Source organism: Rattus norvegicus, chromosome 4, assembly GCF_036323735.1.
Source record: "Rattus norvegicus strain BN/NHsdMcwi chromosome 4, GRCr8, whole genome shotgun sequence".
Lineage (NCBI taxonomy): Eukaryota > Metazoa > Chordata > Mammalia > Rodentia > Muridae > Rattus > Rattus norvegicus.
The window spans coordinates 18680246-18705252 of record NC_086022.1 but is presented as its reverse complement, the minus strand read 5'-3'; the positions used below and the strand labels follow the sequence as shown (position 1 = coordinate 18705252).

The 25007-nt window shown below is 38.2% G+C and overlaps 1 protein-coding gene and 1 long non-coding RNA gene across 4 annotated transcripts in view; one reads left to right on the top strand and one right to left on the bottom strand.

Annotated features, from left to right (window-relative positions):
- The first annotated feature begins 2799 nt into the window (after positions 1-2799).
- Sema3c (semaphorin 3C) overlaps positions 2800-25007 on the top strand; it is a 164002-nt gene continuing 141794 nt past the window's right edge. The window contains exons 1-2 of one of the 3 annotated variants that reach the window (XM_008762645.4): positions 2800-3691; positions 5602-5742. In XM_008762645.4, the coding sequence (XP_008760867.1) occupies positions 5622-5742 (121 nt within the window). In that variant the 5' untranslated portion in view covers positions 2800-3691; positions 5602-5621. Of the gene's footprint in view, positions 3692-5601; positions 5743-25007 lie in introns of those variants that run through there. The other 2 variants (XM_008762646.4, NM_001106578.1) reach the window with 2 other exon arrangements.
- The window catches only part of LOC120102215 (uncharacterized), a 51632-nt gene continuing 36443 nt past the window's right edge, over positions 9819-25007 (bottom strand). Inside the window, exon 4 of the long non-coding RNA XR_005503414.2 lies at positions 9819-10777. This is a non-coding gene — a long non-coding RNA (uncharacterized LOC120102215). The remainder of the gene's footprint in view (positions 10778-25007) is intronic.

Below are 25007 nucleotides of genomic sequence, written 5' to 3'. Positions count from 1 at the left end.
TGAGCCAATGAGACGGCTGGGTGATGTAGGCAAGAACAATATCCATTGGAAGTTCAGACTTTCAAAAGATATGGTCTTCCTCGGTGGTGCTTAAAACTGGGGCTGGTTTTCCCTAAGACGTTTTAATGAGAAAATCATAAGGAATTAGCATCCTCCAAAATCACTTGGGGGTAGCTCCCGCATGTCCACTCTTGAGTACTTCCTCCAAACACCTTCTAAAATTAATGTAATTTCCCATCTGTAAGGAGAGAGTCACAGACAAGAGCCCAGAAAACGTTAATTTTACCTGGATCCTGTTTTGCAAAAACACTTCAGGTTCCTGAGCAGTCTGGAGCAAAACTCTGATATATCTAATGTGACTCTAAACACTTTACATTACTGTTTCATTTTCAGGTAAACCTGAGCCCCGATTATGTCCTTGGGCTTGAACTTTTCCTGGCTAAGGCCTATCAGTATTTCTGTGACTCATTTAGAGGTGTGTCCAAACTGCAAATGTTTCATGGCTAAGTAAATACCATTAAACCCCAGGAGCACATTGGAAACTGTGTACTCAGGCTGAGTAGAGAGGGTCTTGGTGCAAGTTTCACAGGCTGTGATTAAATCTAAGCTGTTTGTCACATTCTGCAAAGCCTCGTGAGTAGTCATGAAACACAGAACTAATGCTCTGGGATTTTGTAAACCTAGTTTTGAATTAAAACCCCTGCTAAGTCAACATTTGACAATCATTCATTCACCTTGTGGTTTGTCTTGATCTCCTTGATACTTAAAGATACAGTGTGTAAGAAAATTCTACTTTACCTGAGTTTCTATATTAATTAGTGTCAAATAGCTTCAAACTTTTCAATTAAATAGTTTAATCATCTTCCTATCAATTTAATTTGCAATTACGTACACTTGGAGACACTGATTCAGTTTTTGCGTATATCCATACAAAAACCACTGGGGAAGATGTAACTGTGATTTTAGTTTCTTAAGAACACTAAGTACCCATAATGCTTATTCTTGATTGTTTGTCAGTGTAGTCAGATGTTTCTGGCTTTCCCCCATGTTTTATCAACTTGTATCAAGACGCTGCTCACATTTTAGCTACATTTGTGTCTAAAATCTAGATTAATCCTTTCTATATTGAGTTTGGAAAGAATATATCTATTAAATAGGAGCTTTTTCTCAAAATGATCTCATAAATTTGAAGATAATACTTAAAATATTATTTTCGACTTGTTGAATTCAACTTCTCAATGCATAAAAAGGTAGGCTTAATTTTATAATGCTTCATTAAATGATAGTTGTATTTACTGTAAAGTGTAGTGGCGTGACATCTGAATTTCATAAAGAACAATTGCTAAATACCATTTACTATTTTAGGTGATGATGCTAGAAACTTATTCTCTTACCAATATTAAATGCATGCAGCTCAATTATTATCAAGGCACCACATTGTGCCATTGAATTTAAGACAAAAGTCCAACCATTCATCTGGTTTGACTCAGTTTCCATAGCATGACAGACACTGGCAGCCACATTTCTAATCTCTGTTTTTCTGAGAAAATTGCTTTTATTTTTATCGATAAGAAGAGACACAGAACATTTGTCTTTTTTGCTTTAGGCTTATTCTACCCGACCATGGTACTCTCCAGGTTTGTGAAAAAGACAGACCAAACGTTTTTCTCACCCGAAGTATGGAAAGGATGTACAGTGTGATTTATGGTATAGTGTCCCAAATCCAGGCAAATTTTCTTGTTTGGTTTATGATTGACACCTAGGCTGATTGACTATTATAAATATTGGAGCAAAGAATATGAAAAGATAGAGGTGTTGATCTCCTGACCTCACAGGTTTCGGGTAATTATTCAGAGGGGGGATTTGGAGGTTTATGCTAATTTTATCTTTAGTTTATAAAGATACTTCCTATTATTTTCCACAGCAGTTGCACTAATTCATATCATCTCCCACAATGTGTGTATCCCACAGTGTGGCAAGTTTTTCCTTCTTTCTTTTTGGAATTAACCTTTCAACAGCTTTGAAGTAATATCTCCCTGGGGGTTTCATATGATGGCTTAAGTGATGATCGATATGGAGTATTTTGTAGCATCTCTTTCCTATCATTCTTTTGAGGAAAACTACTCAGATTCCTTGTCCAACAGGTACTTAGATTAGGTGTATACCACAGAGATAGTCCACCTCAATATGCAGACCATCACAGTCAGGTGAATCCTGCAACGATTATGAACTGGATTTTACTTGATTTCCACATATCTCAAATATACGGCAAAAATCAGACAATCCTATCTACTGGACGTTAGAGGTGGTATCCACATAGACACAAAGAGGGCGCTCCCCTGTAATCACTATCTCTGGCAACTTAGGTCCTACTGAGCAGGGATCTTCTGTAATCTTAGAGGTGTCTCGCTCCATTGGTTTGATAGGAATTTAAAGATTCCGCTTCATTTTGTAAGGCCACTGTAGTAGTACACAGGAAATAAATTGCACTCAAGGGTCCCTCACACAGTGACACCTACTGGGCTGAAGCGCCCAGTGATTTTCTTTTTAAAAGCAAGCTCTGCTCACTTTACCGGGAGTGAAAGTCTTTTCTTTTGATGTTCAATCATTTAATTCACTGTGGTCAGAAGAAGTACTCACGTTCAGCGCGCGCGCGTTCAGCAGCACACACACACACACACACACACACACACACACACACACACACACACACACACACACACATCAAAGTCAGTTGCACAGCTTAACGAGTTTTCCTAGAAGCGGGGTTGCAAATAACTCGTAGATTTATGAGCCCCAAAGTGTTGGGACGATTGGAAACAGCATTCTTGAAAACAAAACAACAAAGTGAAAATTCTTACAACTTATGCTTTGGGAGTGTCCCGGAGAGGAAGGTGCTGGATGTGATTCAGTGTGGAAAGGTCAGCACAATTACTGATTTCAGGGCATTAGGGAAACGCAGCAGGAAACAATACTCAACAGATTACACTTCTAGGAAAAGAGGGCAGGTTTCTCTCCTCTAGCTTTAGAAATTTTGCTGCAGGGTAAAGACAAGATCCCTGCCCTTTTAAAAACCGTAACTCTTTGCCTTAAAAGGATGCAGGGATCCTTCTTTTGGCAAAACAACTGCTTTACAGCCTAGCCAAGTCTGAATGCTTTTCGAGAGGCGCACATAGCAAAACCGTCTGAGCGCGCCCTGCTAGTGTTCACAGCGAAAGGCAGTGTTACCGAGAAGAGTCTAGCCTGCTGCAGAGCCTTCCGGCTCCGAGGCCAGCCTGTGCTCCGCCCTCCGGCTCGCTGCCACCGGCGGCCCGGCGCTCCCTGGGTGGGGCGGCGGCCCGTGCAGATGCAGCGGGCCACGCGGGGCCGCTGCTGCAGCCGGCTGGGCGGTGCGCCCGGGCAGCCTCAGCCGCGCGCCGCGTCGCTGTAATCGGACACCGAGCGCTCGCCCCCGGCGCCCGGCCACTTGCCATTCACTCCGAGGTGCCGGGTTGAGCGACGTGGAGAAGGGCTCCGGGTGCCGCGGCTCTGCGGCCCGGGGATTCTGCTACAAAGAAACTCAGCACCGGCCCGCCGGGATCTCACCCTCCGGACTCCAAGTCTTTAAAGGTCTTCTGGGGAAAGGATCTGGGGACTGGGAATCCGAGCCCAGAACAAGTGGCTGTCTTCTCCTGGACCTTTTCCCACCTCGGTAAGCCGGACTCAGATTTTCAGTCTTCTTCAGTTAGCAAAATAGAACTTTTCTGGGTCTGTGTACTGACTTTTTTCCCCGCTTTGGTGTACTCAAGTCTCGGCATTTTCTTAGGACCCACGCGGCTCCTGAGGAAAGCGCTCCCGGAGGAGCTGAGCCTGGCTGGAGGTTGTGGCACCTGCCAAGAGTTTAAGTTGCTCCAGTGCCTTCTAAGGGGGAAAAAAACTGGTGGAAGTGACATAAAATAATTATGTTCTTGTATTTGCTGATAATAGAAGACCAAACACCAGCAGTCACTTTTAAGTGTAGGAGTTAAAGGGACAAAGTTGTAAAGCACTTGGGTGGGGAGATGGCAGTCATAGCCCATCACTAGGTAGGACTGAAACCAGCGTGTTCTGTTAGGATAGATCAGTGCTATCTGATCTACCATGTCATCGAGGCAGTATTCTTCGCAATTTATGGGGCGTATCTTCTTTAGGGGAGGCATATCAGATTATGTACTGGTAATAGTAATGTGAAAATGTACAAATGTTTCTAACTTGGTTAATAATAGACTAAAGTTGGGCATATTAATAGTATCTCATCACCTCCCCCCTACTCCCCCCCCCCCATTTTAATTACTAAGCTCACAGATCCCAGGGGTAAAATTCTAAGGGAAAGTCACCCATAAAAATCAATTTTCTTCTAAGTTAATTTAGGGATGACAGGGTGAAGAGGTTGTGGAAGCAGGAAGAAACTGTTTCTTTTGAAAATTACCAACACAAACATCGCCAGGGTTTCCTCCATCTGTGTGGTAGAGGAATAGAATTTCATGTCAAACTCTTGCAGCATATGTGCAACCAATGAGACCAGTTTAGATTTTTCCTTGAGATTGCATGCTCTGTTTAATCGTCCTTTCCCGTCTGTGTCAGAAAAATGGTCCTTTCAATGTCTAACCACATTTCCTTATTGAATAGAATCAATAATGTATTTTCAATTTAAAAAGCCATATGACATAAGATCTGTAATGATGTATTTCCAGAGTAGACCTGCTTGTCATTTTACTGTATAATTACACTCCATGAGAAGTGATGGGATTTCTTTCATGGTCCTGAGTTCATTTGGCATGATGTGGCCAGTGGGGTTCATCTAGGTTTGTTCTAACAGTACCTGACATCCCTTTATACTTAGACATTACTTAGTAGCCAATATTAATTTTATAGCTACAATTTTCAAACAAGAAGGTTGTCCTTTTGATTCATTGTTTGAAATTTTGATGGCGCACTCTCTGGTTGATTTATGTAAAATATGCCTTGGTGGATACGAGGCTCCAGTGGATTACTCACCACGAGGTCACTGGTTTAAATTTGGCAGGAGTCCATGGTTACCTCATCTGCATCATTTAACCGCTGCCCAGTCATCTGCATACATTGGCAGATAACTGACTGAAGTGATTTAGTAATCAGGGACGAAGCACAGGTAGATTTATGTATGGAAACACTATTTCAGAGGCAATTAATCCAGAAGAATTAATGAGCATGGCATGAATGGGTACCTGTGAACAGGATTGTGGAGTCTACTGTATTTATTAAGGAGAGCATTTTCATTCTTCAATAGCCTATCAGTTTAATGGAATGCGTTTCAGAGAGATGAGGTATTGGGATTCTTTGGAGGAAATCAATTAAGTTTTTTCACTGATGCTTTGTTCTGCTTTGATGTCAGCATCATTTTTGTGGAAAGATAAAACAATTGTCTGTTGCAAAGACTTCCAGACACAAATAAATCCAAATATTTCCACTTGAGAAGTAAAGTCAGAGCACCTCCTACTGCTTGATGACTGCAGACCTTAAGCTGCACTTCTCAAAACTGTTATCTCTGGTTTGCCAAAATGTTAAAGGATATTCTACAAATCTCTTATCTTTCCTTTAAAGGTATTTTCCCTTGGATATTAATGTCCAAATCAGAAGAAATGGCATTACGGGAGATTTGTGTGTTGGTTGGAGTATTTATTTGTTCCATTTGCGTCCAAGGATCATCCCAGCCCCAAGCAAGAGTGTATTTAACATTCGATGGTAAGAAATCTGATAAAACTTATGAAAAATGTTATTGAAGGTCTCGCTTTTTTCTTTCTGATTCAGATGAAAGTTTAACATATTGAAGAGACTACAATCTCATTATTTAGTTCTCAAAATATTACCAGGCTACTCTTTAAGTGCCGTGGACATTTATCCTTGGTAAATGTTTGCAATGGAAGGAGTGTTTGTGAAAATACCTGAAGGATTTGCTACCTTGTTCCACCTTAAATTTCATCTGGATTAAATGTATATTCCAGGGAGATAAGAAAGAGCTCAAAGGGCAGCATCTTTTATATCATCTGGCTGTGACAGAATGCAGCCCCTCCTCACTAAACTTCATGATTAGAAAGGGCTCCCTGGGTTTAGTCACTGTAATAACTCCAGTAAGTTCCAAGTATTTGCTTCAAAACTGGAGTCGTTCTAAAGTCTGTTGTTTTTCTTCCTATTCCAAAAGTATTTCTCATGGTTGGTATTATTTTTCTAGTGAGGTGAAAATTACATAAAATATTTTGGACACTACATTGATTATTGTTGTATAAAATGTTGTTTTCTTAAGCTTAGAAAAGCAGTAATTTCAAGTACCGATTTATATAAAAAGCTGTATGGTGGTTACCAAATGTGTATATGTGGTTAATGTATGCCATTCACATATCCATTCTGAATGGGTGGTTGGGTTAGACATATAACTCTTACTAACTGGACAGTTGAAATATGAACTAGATGAGAAACATCATCTTGTCTTCAGGACCATTGTGTTTATGTTTCCATTTTTTACATGAACTCTGTCATTGCACGTGCTTAGTTGCATTTGATGAGTGTGCAGAAAGCACACTGATTAACACCAGCCCTTTTTTCCCTTTCCTTTTAAGTTCTTAAGTGCTCCCCCAAGGTCATCATGAGCACTGGAGAAACCATATTTAGAGCTTACTGAGTGTGAACTTCTAATTGCACCCTTAACCTTTGTGCCTGACATTTTCCCCTCAAAACCATAGTCATGCCGTTTAGATGTAAAGGACAGGGACAATAATGACTGCTTTGAAATCCTTCTACTTTTCTTGAATTACAAAAGCTTTTTACAGCTTGTACTTTGTCTCTAAAGTTGAGATTATCAATGCAGAATAAAAAAGAAAGGAAGGAAAGGGGAAAGGAAGAGAGGAAGGAAAGGAGAAAGAGAGAGAAAGAGAGAGAGAGAGAGAGAGAGAGAGAGAGAGAGAGAGAGAGAGAGAGAGAGAGAACCTCAAGGAAAAATATAATTACCTATATTTTTCCTTACTGTGGAAGGAGATGACACTGTCAGGTAGACCAGATAACTAAGGCTTGTCCCTTCTACGGCATCAACACTAATCCAAACATTCTGTGTAAATGTATGCAACAAGTGATTAGTCATTTAGGACACTTCATCAAATCTGTTTTCAAAGAAATAGGTACAATTTATGTTTTCCAGAAGTTCTGTCTTTTAGAACAGACTGTCAGTATCCTATAGGAGAGTGGTTGCTGGGCCATAGAGAGCGGAGGTTATTATAGACTTCCTATTATTGTATGGCTAGTGCTTAAATAGATTGAAATGGAAACAGATCCACGAAGAATAGGTTGCCCTAATATGGTAGACTATGGCCTGGTAAACTAATCAACCTATCAATAAATAGTTCCTCACATTTGCTCACCTCAAGATTACTAGGATTCCACAAAGAGAATGTCACGTGTCATCTCTCTAACTCCAACACCGAATTAAACAATATGCCCACAAGAATAATCTAAATTAAATTTTAATTTTTAAGGTAATAACTTCAAACATTTCTACACTAAAGTAGTAAATATTAATATGTTATGAAAAAATTTCTTGAAAAATGTAGAAGTTTCAATGTTTAGTTCAAGAATATAGTCTTAAGACGGTTTATCATTTACCTAATTATCATGGGTAAATTTCCTATTATCTAAGAGTTCCATTACTTTATAGTAACTTTAGCATTTTAAAATAATGCAAAACAGGTTATGAATTTTCCTCCAAAATGCTTTATATTCAGGTATTTTTGGAGACATTGTTTAACACCGTAGCTTATGTGGGCTTGTAACCCATCACGGAGAACAGTCTAGTCTTAAACTTCTGACTTCTTCTGATGCAGCATTATGAACATTTTAATTTTAGCCTTGATATACAAACAGCAACTTTAAAAGTTCGTTCTTAACATCAAGGTATACATTTTATATACAGGGTTGTGGGGAATATGACTGCATATTTATTTAAACACAGATCTGGATCTTATTTTATACTTCAAATCTGTGGCACTATTTTTGAACCTAAAACCTGGACTTTGAAGGCATTTGGGGCAACTCTTTTTGCATCAGACAGAGGTTAGTTGTTTCATCTCTCTTATATCCAGAAGTCCTCTTTAGTATCTTGACTGCTCGCTCTTTTGTCTTGTAATCTTCTCCCTCCTTGAACCTGGGTCTCCTGTCTGTCTCTTCTTGTGTAAAACATTATTAAAAACTGTTCAGACTTGTCTTGCTTGAAGTCCAAGTAAACACTGCTGTCAGTGTAAAGGTGTGTAAAAAAGAGCTACCTTCAGCATCCACATTCCATCCCTTCTGCAGTGGACTGATGGAGTGATAACATGGGGAACTGTGATTTACAGGTTGGCTTTCCGTGTTGATCTAGTGCAGGTCAAGGAGATGGCTATCAGTACTACCTGGAATGTATGTCAGATAATATTAATTACATTCCTGCTAGCTGAATCTTTCATATTGTAAAATGGAGACGCTTTGTAAGTTTCACAATTCTTATTTTATTCTGAATATCTTTAAAACAAATAGAAATGTTCTGCCAGGGCTATTTGGACTGATTATTATTTTCTTAAAACCACAGATCCACAGATTCAGATTTCATTGTCTTATTTGTGTTAATTCTATTTTGTCCACATCGAAAACATTAGAATCTGTAAGGATCGTAAGGAGGGAGACTAGTATACTAGGCAAAGCCTTGTGAAAAGTTCCATCTTCTCCCCACAGGTATTCTAGAATAAATTATTTCAGGGAATTAGTGCTCTGTGACTTCATAAAATGAATCAGCTATTTGTAAATATTTAAGAAAATGTTTCTGTACTTCAGATAATGTTATCCATATTGAATTTATATGAAGTCCAATTATTTTGGTAGTTTCAATATTACTTCTCCTTAAAATGAAATATAATTCATAAAAATAAAAGTTCTCATATTTCATTTTTATCTTTCCTCAGCCTGTAGGGTCTGTAGTAATACTCTCTATTCCATTCCCGATAGCAGTACCATGTTCACTCATTGTGTCTTAGTTGATTATTAAACAGAATTTAGCAATCTCTTTAGATATGCAGAACTTTTTCATTTTTCCCAGTTTTTTTCTGTTAAATAATCATTAATTTATCCACTAAAATTTACTATGAACTATTTTTTTCTGTTGTTCAATGTGTTTTTCTGCTGGGAAATTCCTTCCATGGAAACTCACCTAGTTTATTTATTCATGCTATACATTTTTCTCAAATGTCTATCACAAATTTTGTTAAAGTGCATTTATTCAGTCAATTTTATTTGCTTAGCTATGTCTTCATTTTACCTCTATATTGGTGATTCATCAATATTTGGATTTAAAAATATTTTTTATAGATTTCTAGTTTAGCTTCCTGAAAAAATACATATCATATGGTCACAATTATGTAAAATTTATTTAAACATTTTATAACAGAATTTGGTCTATATTGAAAATAAAGAATATTGTGCTTTTATTGCCCAAAGTATATGAGGAAACACAAGTAGATCTATATAGTTAATAATTTTTTTAAATATTTATTTTGTTTCCATTTTCTTTTTCAATTGCTAGCAGAAGCAGGTAGTCTTGTGAACTATGTATTTGTGTGTTTCTCCTTCATATTCTGTTGGGTTTTGTTTCATGTCTTTTGTTTCCATTTTTTATTGGATTTTTATTTTTTATTTATTTATTTTTTTTACATTTCAAATACTATTCCTTTTCCTGGTTTCCCATTCATAAATTCCCTCCCCATTCCCCTACCCCTTCTTCTGTAGGGTTGTTTCCTCCTCTCCAACCACCCACCACTTCCTACCTCCCCGCTCTGACATTCCCCTATGCTCTTGGGTCCAGCCTTGGTAGTACAAAGGGCTTCTACCATTGGTGCCCAACAAGACCATCCTCTGCTACATATGCAGCTGGAGCCATGGGTCTGTCCATGTGTACTCTTTGGGTAGTGGTTTAGTCCCTGGAAGCTCTGGTTGATTGGTATTGTTGTTCTCATGGGCTTGCAAACCCCTTCAGCTCCTTCAATCCTTTCTCTAATTCCTCCAATTGGGACCCTGTTCTCAGTTCAGTGGTTTGCTGCAAGCATTCGCCTCTGTATTTGACATGTTCTGGCAAGGCCTCTCAGGAGACAGCTATATCAGGCTCCTCTCAGCATGGACTTCTTGGCATCAGCAATATTGTCTGGGTTTGGTGGCTGTATGTATATGAGCTGGATCCCCAGGTGGGTCAGGCTTTGAATGTCCATTCCTTCAGTCTCTGCTCCAAACTTTGTCTCCATATCTCCTCCTATGAGTATTTTTGTTCCCCCTTTTGTTTCTGTTTTTGTATTGACATATTTATACTGACATACTGTACTTTCAACTATTGAATACATTTGCATTATGAAACGCTTCTGATTAGTTCTAGAAAACATATCACACACATTTTTGATGTATGAGACATTTGCCTTTGTATAGAATAAAAATATAATAATGGATTTATTATTAATTGAGGTATATTCATTACACATTCAATCTTTTAATAATGTGAAAATATTAGGACATATATTAATAGGCATATATATGTATATTTATATAACATATCATATATATGTACAGGAATATACATCTATGGATATATGCCTAAAGGTATAGTGAGAACTAGACTTACCTGAAATAAGGAATATCAAAGCTTAAACTCTTGACCCGTAGCTCTGATTCTTTTTCAGAACATCAGTTCACCAAATGGTCTCTTTATTATTCTTAATACCTTGAAATAAAATTTAAGCTTAGTTGTGGATTATAAGGTTCAGGTTTTTTTTTTGAGGAAGTCTCAATAATATCTGACAGCATTTTTAAGAATATTTCACATAAAGAGCCTGGACAATAGTCGTAAACGTTCTTCACAATGCATATGTTTTGGCTGCCTGATACTTTCTAGGTGTGGCATATTGGGGAAGATGTTTAATCTCCTAACCCAGTTGTTATCATCTATAAGGTAGTGTATACTTTATGAGTATTCTAATAATTAAATGAATTATGCTTTTAAGTATGGTCTACGATGTATATTTACTTTAATACTGGAGTGCTTGTGTGAAAATTAGCATTTGTAAGTACCCCTAATTTTAAAATATGGTCTTCATTTGTGCTCTGATAGCCTCTTTTCTATTTGCTCTGTAACAGTGGTTCTCAATGTTCCTAATTCTGCCACCCTTTAATACAGTTCCACATGCTGTGGTGAGCCCTAACTACCACTGCAGAAACTGGAATTCACAGTACCTTAATAAGTCTTGAACTAAAATAAGTTTTGATATCTTTCTATTCTATACTATCTTAGCTATAATAACCTCCTTAAATTACAGCCATCTTGAAAGGAATTTGGCTACCTTAAACCAGCAATAGATCCCAGGCAGGATGCAAAAGATCCCCACTGATCCGTCACTCTAGTAGCATATAAGTGGCACAGACAATTCAACTACTTTCCACAGATGCCTCTACGTTCATCCTGTGATGCATATTTATTGATCAATATTTTAAAAGACTACCAAGCCTGATCTTCTATCTGGTACCCTAAGAAGTCTTTAAGTTCCAAATATCGAGCTTTCATAAGAGCCTTTTTTAGTTAATCCCCAAAATTCTTCCTAATTGTTCCATTTATTTCCAAAATAGACCTTTGACCCTGTGATTTTTCACTAATGGAAAAGTATAAAATATTCTTGCATCTATCTAAGAGCTTGATTGGATTCCATACATGCAAGCATCTCGAGAAATATTTATAGACTTTTATATACTCATTGCCTCCAAAGTATTTACTCTTTTTAAGTTTTTTATTAAAAAATTCTTCTTTATTGTGATGATCTTGAACTGTGTGAGAAAGCAATATCCTTGGTTTACTGTTCTGAGTGTCATGACCTAGTGTATTAATTGGGATGCTCTGCAATGGTTCAAAGTGACAGGAAGCGTCAGAAAAACGAGAATGTGGGATTGCTTCTCCCTGACATCATGGTGATATAAATTATATATATGAAAATTGTCCATGAAAAATGATTAAATTTACACACACACACACATACACACACACACACACATACACACACACACACACACACACACACACACACACACACACATATATATATAAATGTCCAGCAGCAGCTTTTCACTGTGGAATAGTATTTAGAATAAGGAATTTTATGTGAGTTTATGGGAAATATTTTTAAGACTTATTTATTTATTATATATAAGTACACTGTAGCTGTCTTCAGACACACCAGAAGAGGGCATCAGATCTCATTACAGATGGTTGTGAACTGCCATGTGGTTGCTGGCATTTGAACTCAGGACCTCTGGAAGAGCAGCCGGTGTTCTTAACCACTAAGCATCTCTCCAGCCTGGGAAATGTTCTACTGTTATCAAAGTAACACACTTAAGTAGCTATGTTTTACCAATGAATGACAGCTGAGATTATTATGGTGGCTCATTAGGGACAATCTGCTACTAAAGATACCGCTGTGCTCTGTGTGATGACCCATTCCTTTATTCTTAGCGCTCTCGAGAGAGAAGCTTGTAGCCCTTGGAAATCCCGGCCAGCCTGATTTATAGAATGAGTTCTAGGCCAACCAGGACTACATGGTGATGCTGTATTGAAAAATTTATGAAAGAAAACTAAATAATTTACTTATATGGAGGCCTTGTCTCCTGTAAATTATCAAGTGCTAAAATATACTAAGTGCCTAGGCGTCACTTTTGTTGACTGTATTTTTTTTTTAATTTTTTTTTTATTAACTTGAGTATTTCTTATATACATTTCGAGTGTTATTCCCTTTCCCGGTTTCCGGGCAAACATCCCCCTCCCCCCTCCCCTTCCTTATGGGTGTTCCCCTCCCAACCCTCCCCCCATTGCCGCCCTCCCCCCACCAGTCTAGTTCACTGGGGGTTCAGTCTTAGCAGGACCCAGGGCTTCCCCTTCCACTGGTGCTCTTACTAGGATATTCATTGCTACCTATGAGGTCAGAGTCCAGGGTCAGTCCATGCATAGTCTTTAGGTAGTGGCTTAGTCCCTGGAAGCTCTGGTTGCTTGGCATTGTTGTACTTTTGGGGTCTCGAGCCCCTTCAAGCTCTTCCAGTTTTCTCTGATTCCTTCAATAGGGGACCTATTCTCAGTTCAGTGGTTTGCTAGTATCTTAAACAAAATAGTGTAAGACCAGGGTGGTCTAAGTAAGCCATGGAAATCACTCAGTGTGACAATCATCTCATTCAGTAGGTAAAATTTAGCTCTTTCTTCACATTTTCCTTTGGCTTAAAATTCATAACTATCAAGGTACTCATGAAAAAAAAGAGATTGGTAGAGAAGTTGATTATATGAATCTCCAACTCATCGTTGGCCTTGGGTCGCTAGAATAGCAGAGATACCCTACTGGAAGATTGCTTTTTAACCATTAGCTACCGATTATGTTCAGTGGACCTCGGGATTGAAACTCCCTGAGGATTTCCTGTTTGAGATATTTTTCCTTGCTAACACTGACCAATCTTCTAGTTTAAGCATAAGTTTCACCACTAGATATGAGTGCAACTGGCTTCAGTGTACAGAGGTGATTGAAGGCAAGTTCAATGTTTGGAAACAGGAGCATCAAGGGTAGGGACAAACCTTGCCTTGGCCCCTTGATTTACCCTTCACTTTGTCTTTTTTTTTTTTCTTTTTTCTCTGCTGAATATTCAGTAATAAGCTGTGAAAATCCTCAGGCCATAGATAGTATGCAAATGAGAGAAGTTCATTTTGGATTAAAAAAGACAAAACCTCTTTTATCTTATACTATCTGCCTCTGCCTCGTTTGACAAGCACCTAAGTTAATTAAGCAACACATGAAAGGACCCCGGAGAATTAGTGAGCCACATGCAAAGCTCAGGAACTGTTATTGGATAATAAACTGAAAATAATGAATCAGTTTTTCATGAACTCTGCTAACATTGACATTAGCAGGCACAGTTGCTGAAAACAGACTGTCTTGTGGTTGCCCCAAGAGATTAAAAAAAAAAAAAAAGGTGGTTGTTTCTGATGTCTCCATTCATTTGGAGAATGCTCATTGTGGATGTGATAAAGATAAATTTTTAGTTCTCAGGAAAGCATTGTACTTTGGTGCCTTTGTAGTTTCCTTCCAGTGGTCTTAGTTCGGTGCCATTTAAAGATCTTGCTCACCTGCATTTTTTTTAATGAACCCAAACTCAACAAGAGGCCCAGGATACGCAAAAAGCACTTAGGTCTTTCTTTTGTGACAATGTAATTCATAAATGCAAATGTGGGTCAGATGTTACCAAAACAGAACCCTGAGCAGGGTAACACCTGTACTTAATGTAAAACAGCAAGTTGAAAATTGAAATTAAAGTTGAAATTAAAACATGAGGGAGGAAGACAGGAAACCCAGCTTTTCCTGTACACCTATAGGAGCGCCAAATCTCATTCATCAGCTTGAACTGAAGAGGAGAAATTTTGGTTCAGGTATTGCAAAGAATGACTTGGAAAATATTAGAAGAGAAGTAATTTCTATGATGTGCCACTTATGTATTCTTTGAGATACTTAGAATGAATTTGAAAATGTGTATATTACTCTTTAAAATGTTATTTTTATTCTTGGCAATGTTCCTCAGGTTCTATTAAATTTTGTTCTGATAGCAAAATATGAGGTTCTGATATTATGCCAGTATAAAAGTATACAATGTCTCGAAGGGATGCAGAGGGAATGTCTCAGACCAGAGAGGTAGAATTTTGTCTTTTTCTCTTCTCCCTAGTTGTAATTTTTTTGTCTTCTATGTTTATAAAAATGTTTAGTAATTTATATTCATTTTATAGTACTATCATTAACATAGTCTCTACTGCAGAAAATATTCCAAATAGTTTGTGGTACTTCATGTAACTCTAACAACACTGCACGTTAAGCAGTATTTCTAACCTTGAAATACAGATCAGAAAATTAAGTGTGTGGGTTGATATCCTACGGATACAAAGGTAACAGGTTAAAATAGAAGCCATCATGTCAAACTGGAGAGCTATGGAGAGCTGGAACCATTTCTACAAACACTTGTAGAATTCATTCCAGGACCTATTAAAATCGAAGTTAATGCAGATGGCATTTCATAAAACTCGCTCTCTCACATTACATCAGAGAATAGCACAGTCAACTGTGGAGTCCAAGGGGTGGGAGTGGGACTGAGGACATCTGGATAGGAAGAGCCACAATCTGCAGTGAAATCAAACTGCCCCAGTGCTCTATACAGTACTGAGGGTAGCTGTAGATGACAATAGCTTATGTAATTCATAAAGAACTAGATTTGAAGTATTCCAATACAAAGGCCTGATGGGCCAATGGTATAGTTCAGTGAAAAGCAGGCGCCCAAGGCTCCGAGTTTAATTTGTAGCACCAAGTCAAATGACCCTACACTCAAAAATGACCAATATATCTAGAACTAACTGGTACTTGAAGACATGGAGACATTTCTCATCATCGCACATACTAAGCATACTTGAGCACTGAATTATCACCTATTATATGGGTGTAACCTGTAAATATGTACAATTATTCCTATAGGTCAAAAAGGGGGGCAGGATTTAAAAGTAAAATGGAAGGCAGAGAAAAAGAGAGCAAAAGTGTTTTGCTGTTCCTTGGAATGGCAAACCACCGTGAGGAAGCTGAGAATTCTTCCCCAGAACATAGCTGCTTGTTGGCTGCTGCTGCTGGAACTGTTAATGATTGGGAGAGGAGGCAGAGCTCAGGTGAAAGTACTCTATGGGAAAACATGTCTTTTACTCTCCTCATTTGTCTTGCCCAGTGACCTAGGTACATTCCATAAGGTCACGTGCCCTATGCTTTCTCTTAAAGAAATGGCGATTCACATGTCCTTCTTCACAGCCCTGCAGCGTTGCCTGGGCATAGCAGCAGAACTCACTCAGTCTTTCCACTTCCTCAACATGCTTTGTTTGAGGAACTCTAAGGACACTATTCTTCTGTTTTTCATTCCGTATCTAGGAACAAAACTGATACACAAAAGCATTGGGAGAGGATGCTTCACCTCATCGAGAGGATCCCAACACTCCTTTGCTTTCTGTGTCTTTGTATTGGGATTAGGGTTGCTTCAATTGTCAAAGAGAAAGCATTACAAAGTGAAGAAGAGAAAGGTGAGACTGTTGCTAGCACAGAGGACCAGCTGGCAAGAAAGGTCCAGCACAGGCAGAGCCCAGGGCTTAGCTATGCTATTTTAGGTCAGGGAGCAATGTGCTGAGCTATAAAAATGGCAAGTCCTCCCTTCTCCTCCAAGGGGTGGTTCTCCTCAGCCATCATTTAAAGCCTCCCTTCTTATCCAGTAGGAATTTACAGCCTTGGAGAACTCAAGGTTAACACATTAAGTCTGCAGAGTGCATCCTCCCTTTTGAAGATTCCGTGTTATCTCTTCTGTTACAGAATTTCTCAGCACAGAGGCCCTAAGAGACTGAGTCACTGCTCACCTCCCGTAGCTTCATGGTAGCTCTGAGAGCACTAGAGGGTAGGCAAGCATAAGAAGATTAGTCATCAGCAGAACATGTGTCAAGTCAGAGACGCTACAAATCAAAGCACTAAACCCATAGGAATATCAGGCCATGAATATCGGCATTAACAAACTCAACTCACGGTATTTTCTCTAAAACGTGCACAAGACTAAGCTGCAACGTACCTTAAGGTTTTAATTAGCTTTAATCACCTTAAACTTCGAATTAGATCTTGATTTTTATAATATTTTAAGGCAACTACACAACAGATTTTTATCTTATTTATCTAATCAATTTATTTAGAGTACCAAAATCAAATCCAGGGTCTCAGCTGGGTGGACAAGTGTTCCACAACTGACCTATATACCCATAGAGCCAGCCAGTAACGGATTGCAAAGGGTTTTATGTAGCAAACATATTTCTCCTAAAGAAGGCTCAAAAACTGAGACAATTCAACTATCATATTCGTCACTTTAAAAAAAGAATAATCATTCCTTTAAATCAAAGGTCTTTTTAAAAATTATTTGGTTTTTGAGATAGTAATATAAATTGCATCATTTTTCCATTTCCTTCCCTCCAGGTCTCTCCTATATCCCTCTCCTCGCTCTTTTTCACATTCATTGCCTCTTTTTTGTTAATTATTGTGACAGCCCCAATCAGTCATACACATGTATAACTTTAAATTCTTAAGTGCAAGTACAATCCATTCTGTGTAATGTCATGTAGGCTGCAACCTTATACATGCTCATTATTTATATTTATATTCCCATAATTCATGGAAATGAATTAGAATGCTTCTCTCGTCTTTTACATGTCAGTGCTCTTGTAATCAAGCTAGTTTCATGTGCTCCATGCATTAGAATTCAGGTTTCCCATTACTAGTTTGTAGATGACTCTTCCTACGTATTAAATACATCTTCTGTACTGATTTGAAGTGATGCCTGTAAAGTGCTAAAAATTATGGTCTAGCAATTGCAGTGCTTGATAATAAAAGTACAAAAATGACTTCCTCATTAGTCATTTCAGTATTTGTCCTGAGGTCTTCCTGGTAGAAAGAGATCAAAGGTATTAAAGGCATATGATTTTACAGAAGACAATATCTATTATCTAGGAGGAACTGGAGAATGTTGATCTATTTAAATAAAGTTTGACTCAGTGTCAGGTTGTGGGGCTCTGGAGCAGAGGCTTTTCACAGAGATCTCTGACCCAGCTAGGTGCTCAGGTTCGTGTGAGGGGAAGAGAACTCAGGCAGGGAGGGAATGGCTTCCATCACCTCAGCTGCTGGTTCTGCTCTTTTCCCCCCACTGCCACTTAAGTTGCTCAGGCTGGGCTGAGCACACAGGAGACTGAGTAGACAGCGAGGGGTGTTTGGGAGCTTCTGGCAGTGATTTCAGGAGAGCAGATCTCTCCCCCAAGTGGCTGTGTTACAGCTCTTATGACAGAAGTTCTCAGACGATGAAATAATTCCTGCACACTTTTAATCCTGAACACGATTCTTAAATACAGTTTTTGGAGGGGTCAGGGTCTGATAGCTGGTACTTCCTATTGGTTTGGCCTGAGGCCTTGGGAAGACCTCATCTACATATTCAGGGATGTGGTCCTGTTACTGTGACTGATCTGTCTTGAGCCTATGTGACCCTGTGGAGGAGGGGCTTGGGGCGTTGCCCTTGTGACTGATTTGTCTCAAACCTTTCTACAGGGATCTGTGAGGGGTGAGAAGACCCTGATCTCCGGGAGCCTGGGAATGTGCCTGCCATCCCTTTTAGGCTCCCAGTGATTCGACCTGTCTCAACCAGGAATCAGGGTACTTTTAACAGCCTGTTGCCCTACATCAGATTAACCCTGCTAACAAGGCTTCTGCCAGATTATTTCATAAAACATCTTATTTTTAAGATCAAATCTTTACTGTCTAAAAAATGAATGGATCTTGGAGAATGGATCCGTTCTTTACATAAATGACATGGTTTAGATGAATAGTCTGGGGAAAACCACGTTTTAGTTTAACACCCAGGAACAGACTGCTGATGTCCGAGCTGGTTTACCAGGTAAAGACCTTTGCTGTCAAGTGTGACACTCATTCCTTTGAACCTACATGATGGAAGGAGAGAGGTGACTCCCACAATGTATCATTTGACCTCCACACTCAGTGCTCTCCCAGTGACACGTGTGCCTCTGAGTGCTCTCTCTGTCTCTGTCTCTGTCTCTCTGTCTTTCTCTCTCTCCCCCATCTATCACATGCAAATATATGCTGTATAAAATCTTTATAGAGAAATAATACTCTGTTGGAACTAAGTAGTAGACTAAATGCTGACAACCAAAACACTAATTACAGTAAGTCCAAGGGAGGAAAATGATGTAAATTATTCTTTAATTTGAAAAGAATTATTGAAAGATTTAATTTGTGTCATTGGGCAACCAGATATGTCACCATTCTCTGAACATCATCATTATGTATCTGTGTCTAAAAGTTGTAGAAAGAGAATGGTAAGAAATTGGAGTCTCATTGCCATTTTACACGAATGTGAGTTTGAAAATAAGCATTCTTTATAGAACTGGTCTCTCTGGCCTCAAGAGCTTCCAATTTTGTTGATCCTTCTAGCCAGATTGCCGTTCTATAAACGTAAGCATATGAGCTCCTTTCCCTTTCTCTGAACGATAATACTGGAAACATTTCAGGAGACCAGAACGTTGAACTGGAATAAAACAATGAGTGTATTATCATCACCAAAAGAGCATTTTGAATTTTATTGGGAGAAACCAATTAAGATGTTATTTTCAAGCAAAGAGCTTGGCATGGCTTCAGAAAATTACTTTCCAGAGTCAGGCAGGGGCTTAGCTAGCACAGAGAGCCAATCTTGCTTAGACTTTTGACAGCGTTAATGCACATGCCACTGGGCTTTTCTTCTTTAAGCTGATTCTCCTGAAAGCCATGCTTCCTGCCACTGTTCTACATAATTGCCTCAATTCCAATTTCCATTAGTCCAGCAAACCCGCTGCAGCTAGAGTTGCAAGGCCTCTGTGTGAAAATCTAATTATACAGAACCGTTTTCAAGGCAGTCTACGAATGCCCACAGTATAGATACATTTTAAATTTTTGATATATTAAACAGGATAAAGACTAATTGTTTATGCCATTTTTACATCCCTTGTTATTCATTTAATCATTTTGACAGCAACAGTGTCAGGACTTGTCTATTATAGAATAAAATTGCACTTGGTGGCTCTATTTGGATACATAAAAGTGGTACACGTGGATTAGCTGCAGGGTATTGAAACATCTGGAATAGACGCTAAAGTAAATGATTAATCTAATTACATTCATAAGTCTGTTTCTTCTTTACATCTGTTTATTTTCAAGTTTGCTTCCTAGAAACTTTGTCATAATCCACGTTTGTTTCCTTTTTCTTATATCCACCCTCCAGTATTCTAACATGTGTTTAATGTTTTATGTATGAATTCATTATCTACAAGTATGTCAGTCATCGTACTATCCATCTACAATGTCGGCTTGAGAAGATGGCATCGTAGGGCGAGAGCTTCCTGTGTGAGCCATCAGGAATAAACTTAGACCTCTAACATCTACGGGAAGGATGGGTAGGTAGAAGTTTGCAATATCAGCATTCAGGAGACAAAGACAGGGGATGCCCACCCCTAGCTAGCTAGACAGACTAGACAACCTATTCTGCTGGAGACCCACGTCATTTCATAAGGAGGAATGTGATGTAGGACAACAGTTCACATCAACCTCTGGCCTACACAAACACATACATATATGGACAGGTACAATTGGATATACATGTGTACTCATATACATGGGCACATGCATACACATACATGCACACACATGCCTACAAACGTTGTAAAAATTTAACTGTAATGTATACTTACTTGAGTAATGATGAGTTGCTGGCTTTGCCACAGCCTTTTGTTTATGTGTTTCTGAGTGTTACATGACAGGAGAAAAAGGTGGTCATGCTGACCATAATATTATTTTTGGGACCACAAAAATCCCAGACTTCATTCTTTTAGCAGGAATGGAGTTAGAGGAAGCTCTCTTTGTGTGAAGATGTGCTATTTAGTCACATTTGGAAATCAAAATCAGTGCCAAGTGGCATTTCAGTAAAATTTCCTCTAACATGACTGGTTTCCAAATTTCACAGTCAATATATGCAACCAAGACAGAATTTAAAACACTTTCTAATACTGCTTTTGAGGTGGGGAAAAGGATATAAGGAAAAAAGAGGGATATTAGAGTTTTAACATCTGAAGGTAACTGGCTGAAGTTCATTGCGCAGACATTTCCAATGTATGCATTAGTGTATAGGCACAGCCATGCTGATCTCACTCACCTCGAATTGGAAGCTGGAAAATACAATTAAAGTGGATTGTCAGAAACTTAAAAATCAGTCTGAGAACAAAAGTTGACCTCTTTCATGAGGGACTGCATGTCCTATTTTATTCTTTTCTGTACCACTCATCCTCCTAGCTGCTTTATGTGTGGACACAGTCTAGTAATTGCTTAAAAGGAAGACCAGATGAACTGCATTTAGTTTTGCAGGTATTTTAGAACCTACCCTGCCCAATGTTATATTTGCATCTGTCTTTAAAGAAGCAACACAGCACATGTCCTGTCCTTTGGGAGGCCTCTTCTTGGAGTAAACAAAATGAGTCAATGACATAACCACCTATTACACCAGCCAAAGCCTAGTGTGTACCATAAAAGAGGCACGGAGACCATGTAGGGCAGGTGATTAACGAAAAATACACATCTTAAATGAATTTAGAATTTTAGCTTCAAACCCCTGCAAGCATTTATCATTTCTGTAGTTGTATCTCCGTTGTAGACAGAAATAGCAGTGCATAAGGTAGAACACCAAAAATAAAGCTATTGCTTAGCTCAAGGTCTCCAAAAATTGGAGCCAAAGGGCCCTTATTGGGCTTTGTTTTGATTTACCTCCAAGTTTCTAACAGTGCTTGTAACTACTCTGTAGTCATTATGGCTGCATGATTTATCCTTGACAAGGTGGATTCTTGGCTGCAAATTTGACTCTAAATGCCCATCATTTAAGATCTTACCAACCACCTCCAGTGGTGATAGCCACAATTTTGAGTGGCTATCTTTTCGTTTATCTTTTTTAAAACCTTAGTCTTCCTTCCACCTCCTCTTATAACAGGCATATTTAAGGATTGAATCAAAAAGAACATCTGTTCATTGGACTGTTGTTTTTCCTTTTTTTTTTTTTCCTTCGTCAGAGCTGAGGATCTGATTCAGGACCTCGTCCTTGCTAGGCAAGCTCTCTATCACTTGGCTAAAAGACGAGCCCCTGGGTGCTTATTTTAATATAAAATGTTGCACAAACTCACAACTCCATGCCTCAGCCTGCTTCAGACTGTAGGGATTACCTGAGGGATCTTATTTTGAATATCAGGCACCCAAAATGAATTTATCAAGATGGATTGAAATATCGCCTTCATGTTTGATAACAAATTCTTTGGCCACGAGTTTAGCGCTTTCTTTTCTGTGCTCTTAATTCTCATTGGTTCTTTGCTGATCACTGTAAGAATATAAGACTTTGACTTGGGAGAAAATCAGACTGTAATCCTGTAATTCTAAATTTTTAAAATGACAGGTACATTTGAACTGTCACTGTAGAACATGGCTACCAAGTGCTGTCACCTAGAGGGTGTTAAAAATCCTGTTCCCAAGATGTACCTCAGAACAAATTGGTAATTTGTTCCTATAGTAAAACGTCTTGCAGTTCTGAGCTCTATCTTTTTTCTCTCTGTCTCCTCCTGCATTTTCCATCCCTATCCAGAACTCATTTCCTTCCCTTCTCCTATCCAGAACTCATTTCCTTCCCTTCTCCTCCCAGGGAATGAGGCAGTACATTTCTATCTTAAAATGACTATTGTCATGGCTATTGTGCTATGACAGGATGAAATTACTCAGCAAGTTACGAAGGAAGAAATTAGTGCAAAACATCCTATCCCGGCTTTTCTTACAGGTCATAAAACACCAGAGATTTCAAAGTCTGCCCTAAAGAGTTCTCATCCTTCTTAGAAAATTATCTTGATTTAGGTCTTAAATCTTAAACATTTTACTGATGCTTCTACTGCCTTAGGTCACTTCTTGGGTGCTACTATTGCCATGGAGACAGTAAGAGATTCCTGTGGTAATGGACCAGATTTCTGCCTTACTACATTCTGTACCGTAGAGTAAAGGATAAGTGTTCAAGATCTGTGGGAGTTCAGGATTCCATTGAAAATACCGGGCTGGGGATTTAGCTCAGTGGTAGAGCGCTTACCTAGGAAGCGCAAGGCCCTGGGTTCGGTCCCCAGCTCTGAAAAAAAAAAAAAGAACCAAAAATACCAACAGTTTTATTGGAATGGAGAGGAAGATAATCCTTGCTATTATAATTATATATAAATTTTTTCTTTACTTCATGTTTTTGCAAAGAATCAACAGGGTTGGAAATGAGCATGGTGTGGTGTGAAAATGGTTTAGAATAAAGAGATTTGTAGTTTTTTATATGATCAATTGGTTATATAGACTTTTAAAAATATATTGCATAAAATTTGATGAGAAATTAATTCAATACAATATGGAAAATTTTAGGTATTTTCATTAACATATGAAACTAAGCTGTATGCTTACTACTGAAAAAGGAGTTATGAAGTAGAAATTACTTAAGCGGTATAACAGGCGTGTTCAGGTTTATTTAAAGTTGCCTAATGGACAAACTTGGAAGCTGAGTGTTTGAGCCTATGAAGATGTCAGTATTCACTACAACAGACTTGTCATCTTGAAATTTTAAACAACATTAATTAAGATTTGCATATGTCTTCTTAAAAGATTATACCATTCTGAGTATCATATCAAAAAATGAATCATATGTGATATAATTTTAGTGGATGATAAACTTTATACTTTTTTACTTCATACTTTATAATTTTCAATATCACTAACAGAGAGAGTTATCAGAACCTTATTTTGCTCACTGTAACAGTGTAGGTGGGAGAATAAAAGAAGACAGAAATTTTATTAAATTTACAGCAGGTGATATCCTAGGACAGTATATTTTTTATTGTACCACATAAAACAATCTTGCCTCCAAGATTCCATCCATGAATTCATTGCTTTAATATTTAATAAAAAGATGTATACCTTGCTTTCAAAAGACATATGCTTTGCAATAGACCTTACACAGACATAGACAAGAGAAGCAACAGACAAATAAGAAATGCTTAAGACATAGCTAGGTTTGCAATGTTAATATACAGCTTGAAAAACTCTATTAAAAACTATAAAATTCAAAATGTGCATCAAATAACTATACTTCCTTTTAATGGAGGGTGAAGAAATTAACTTTCCCAGCGAAAGGTACTCTGCTTAAATAGAAATATCACTACAGTATGATCATGTAGATAAAGAGAGTTATACTACTTCACACACTAGTTGACTACAGATTGGAACATCGTTGACCAACCCACATCAGCTTTAATTGTAATTTGGCAGTTTGGAAATCTGCGTGGCTTTCTTAGAATCTCCATTTTCTACGTTTATTTCTGGAGTTTATCCATGTTCATTAGATGGAGTAATTCCCTGTACTGCCTCCTAAGTAAGCAAATCTGTGACTCACTTTCCCCCACCCAATTATAGCCGACCTGATAAGTACAGTGTGTGAATGAGTGTTGCTGCACTCTTTCTCAGTTTATCTTTAAGTCACTCAGCCAACTGTTTATACAACATCTTCTGTCCTAGGCAACAGACCCTGAAACATAAATTACATATAGAGGAATAATTCATTCTTTTCCCTATATGTCATTTCAGCAATAAGGAACAGAAACCTAAGAAACTAACCAAAACCAAAACCAAACCAAAGCAAACCAAACTAAACCAAACCAAAACCGAACAAAAACCCACAAGAAAATCAATGGAGTGTTAATAGTGCAATACAGAGAGGTAGCCATGAAATGATTTCATTCATATTTTCATTTAGTACACAGAGAAACTTTTCTTTTTGTATTTATAAAGCAGAAGGAAATGGTGCTCATAGCATTAACTCGTTCTAATGGACCCAAAATACAAACAATTGATTGTGCTTTGCACAACCCTTTTCAGCTAAGGTGAGCATAGAGCCACTACATAAGGCTCAGATTTCTCCAGCACTTGAAGCCATGAAACGCGTATAAGTTTCACTGGCTAGGCTACAAAATGAAAATTATATTAATTTATTCTGATCTGATATTGTCATTGTGAATATCAAATGATGTAGTGTTTATAAAACATGACAACAACAAATCTGAACATAATTATTTGATATAAACTAAGGAAATTAAAAGTGGTACTAACTTATGGAAGACTTAATGGTTGCTGATCTAGAGAGAGGTTACTCGGCTCATACTCTTTGAAATCAAGTTAACCACTGACACTGACAGGGCTGAGATGTTAATGGACAATCTTGTTTTCTCACTTTCTTGA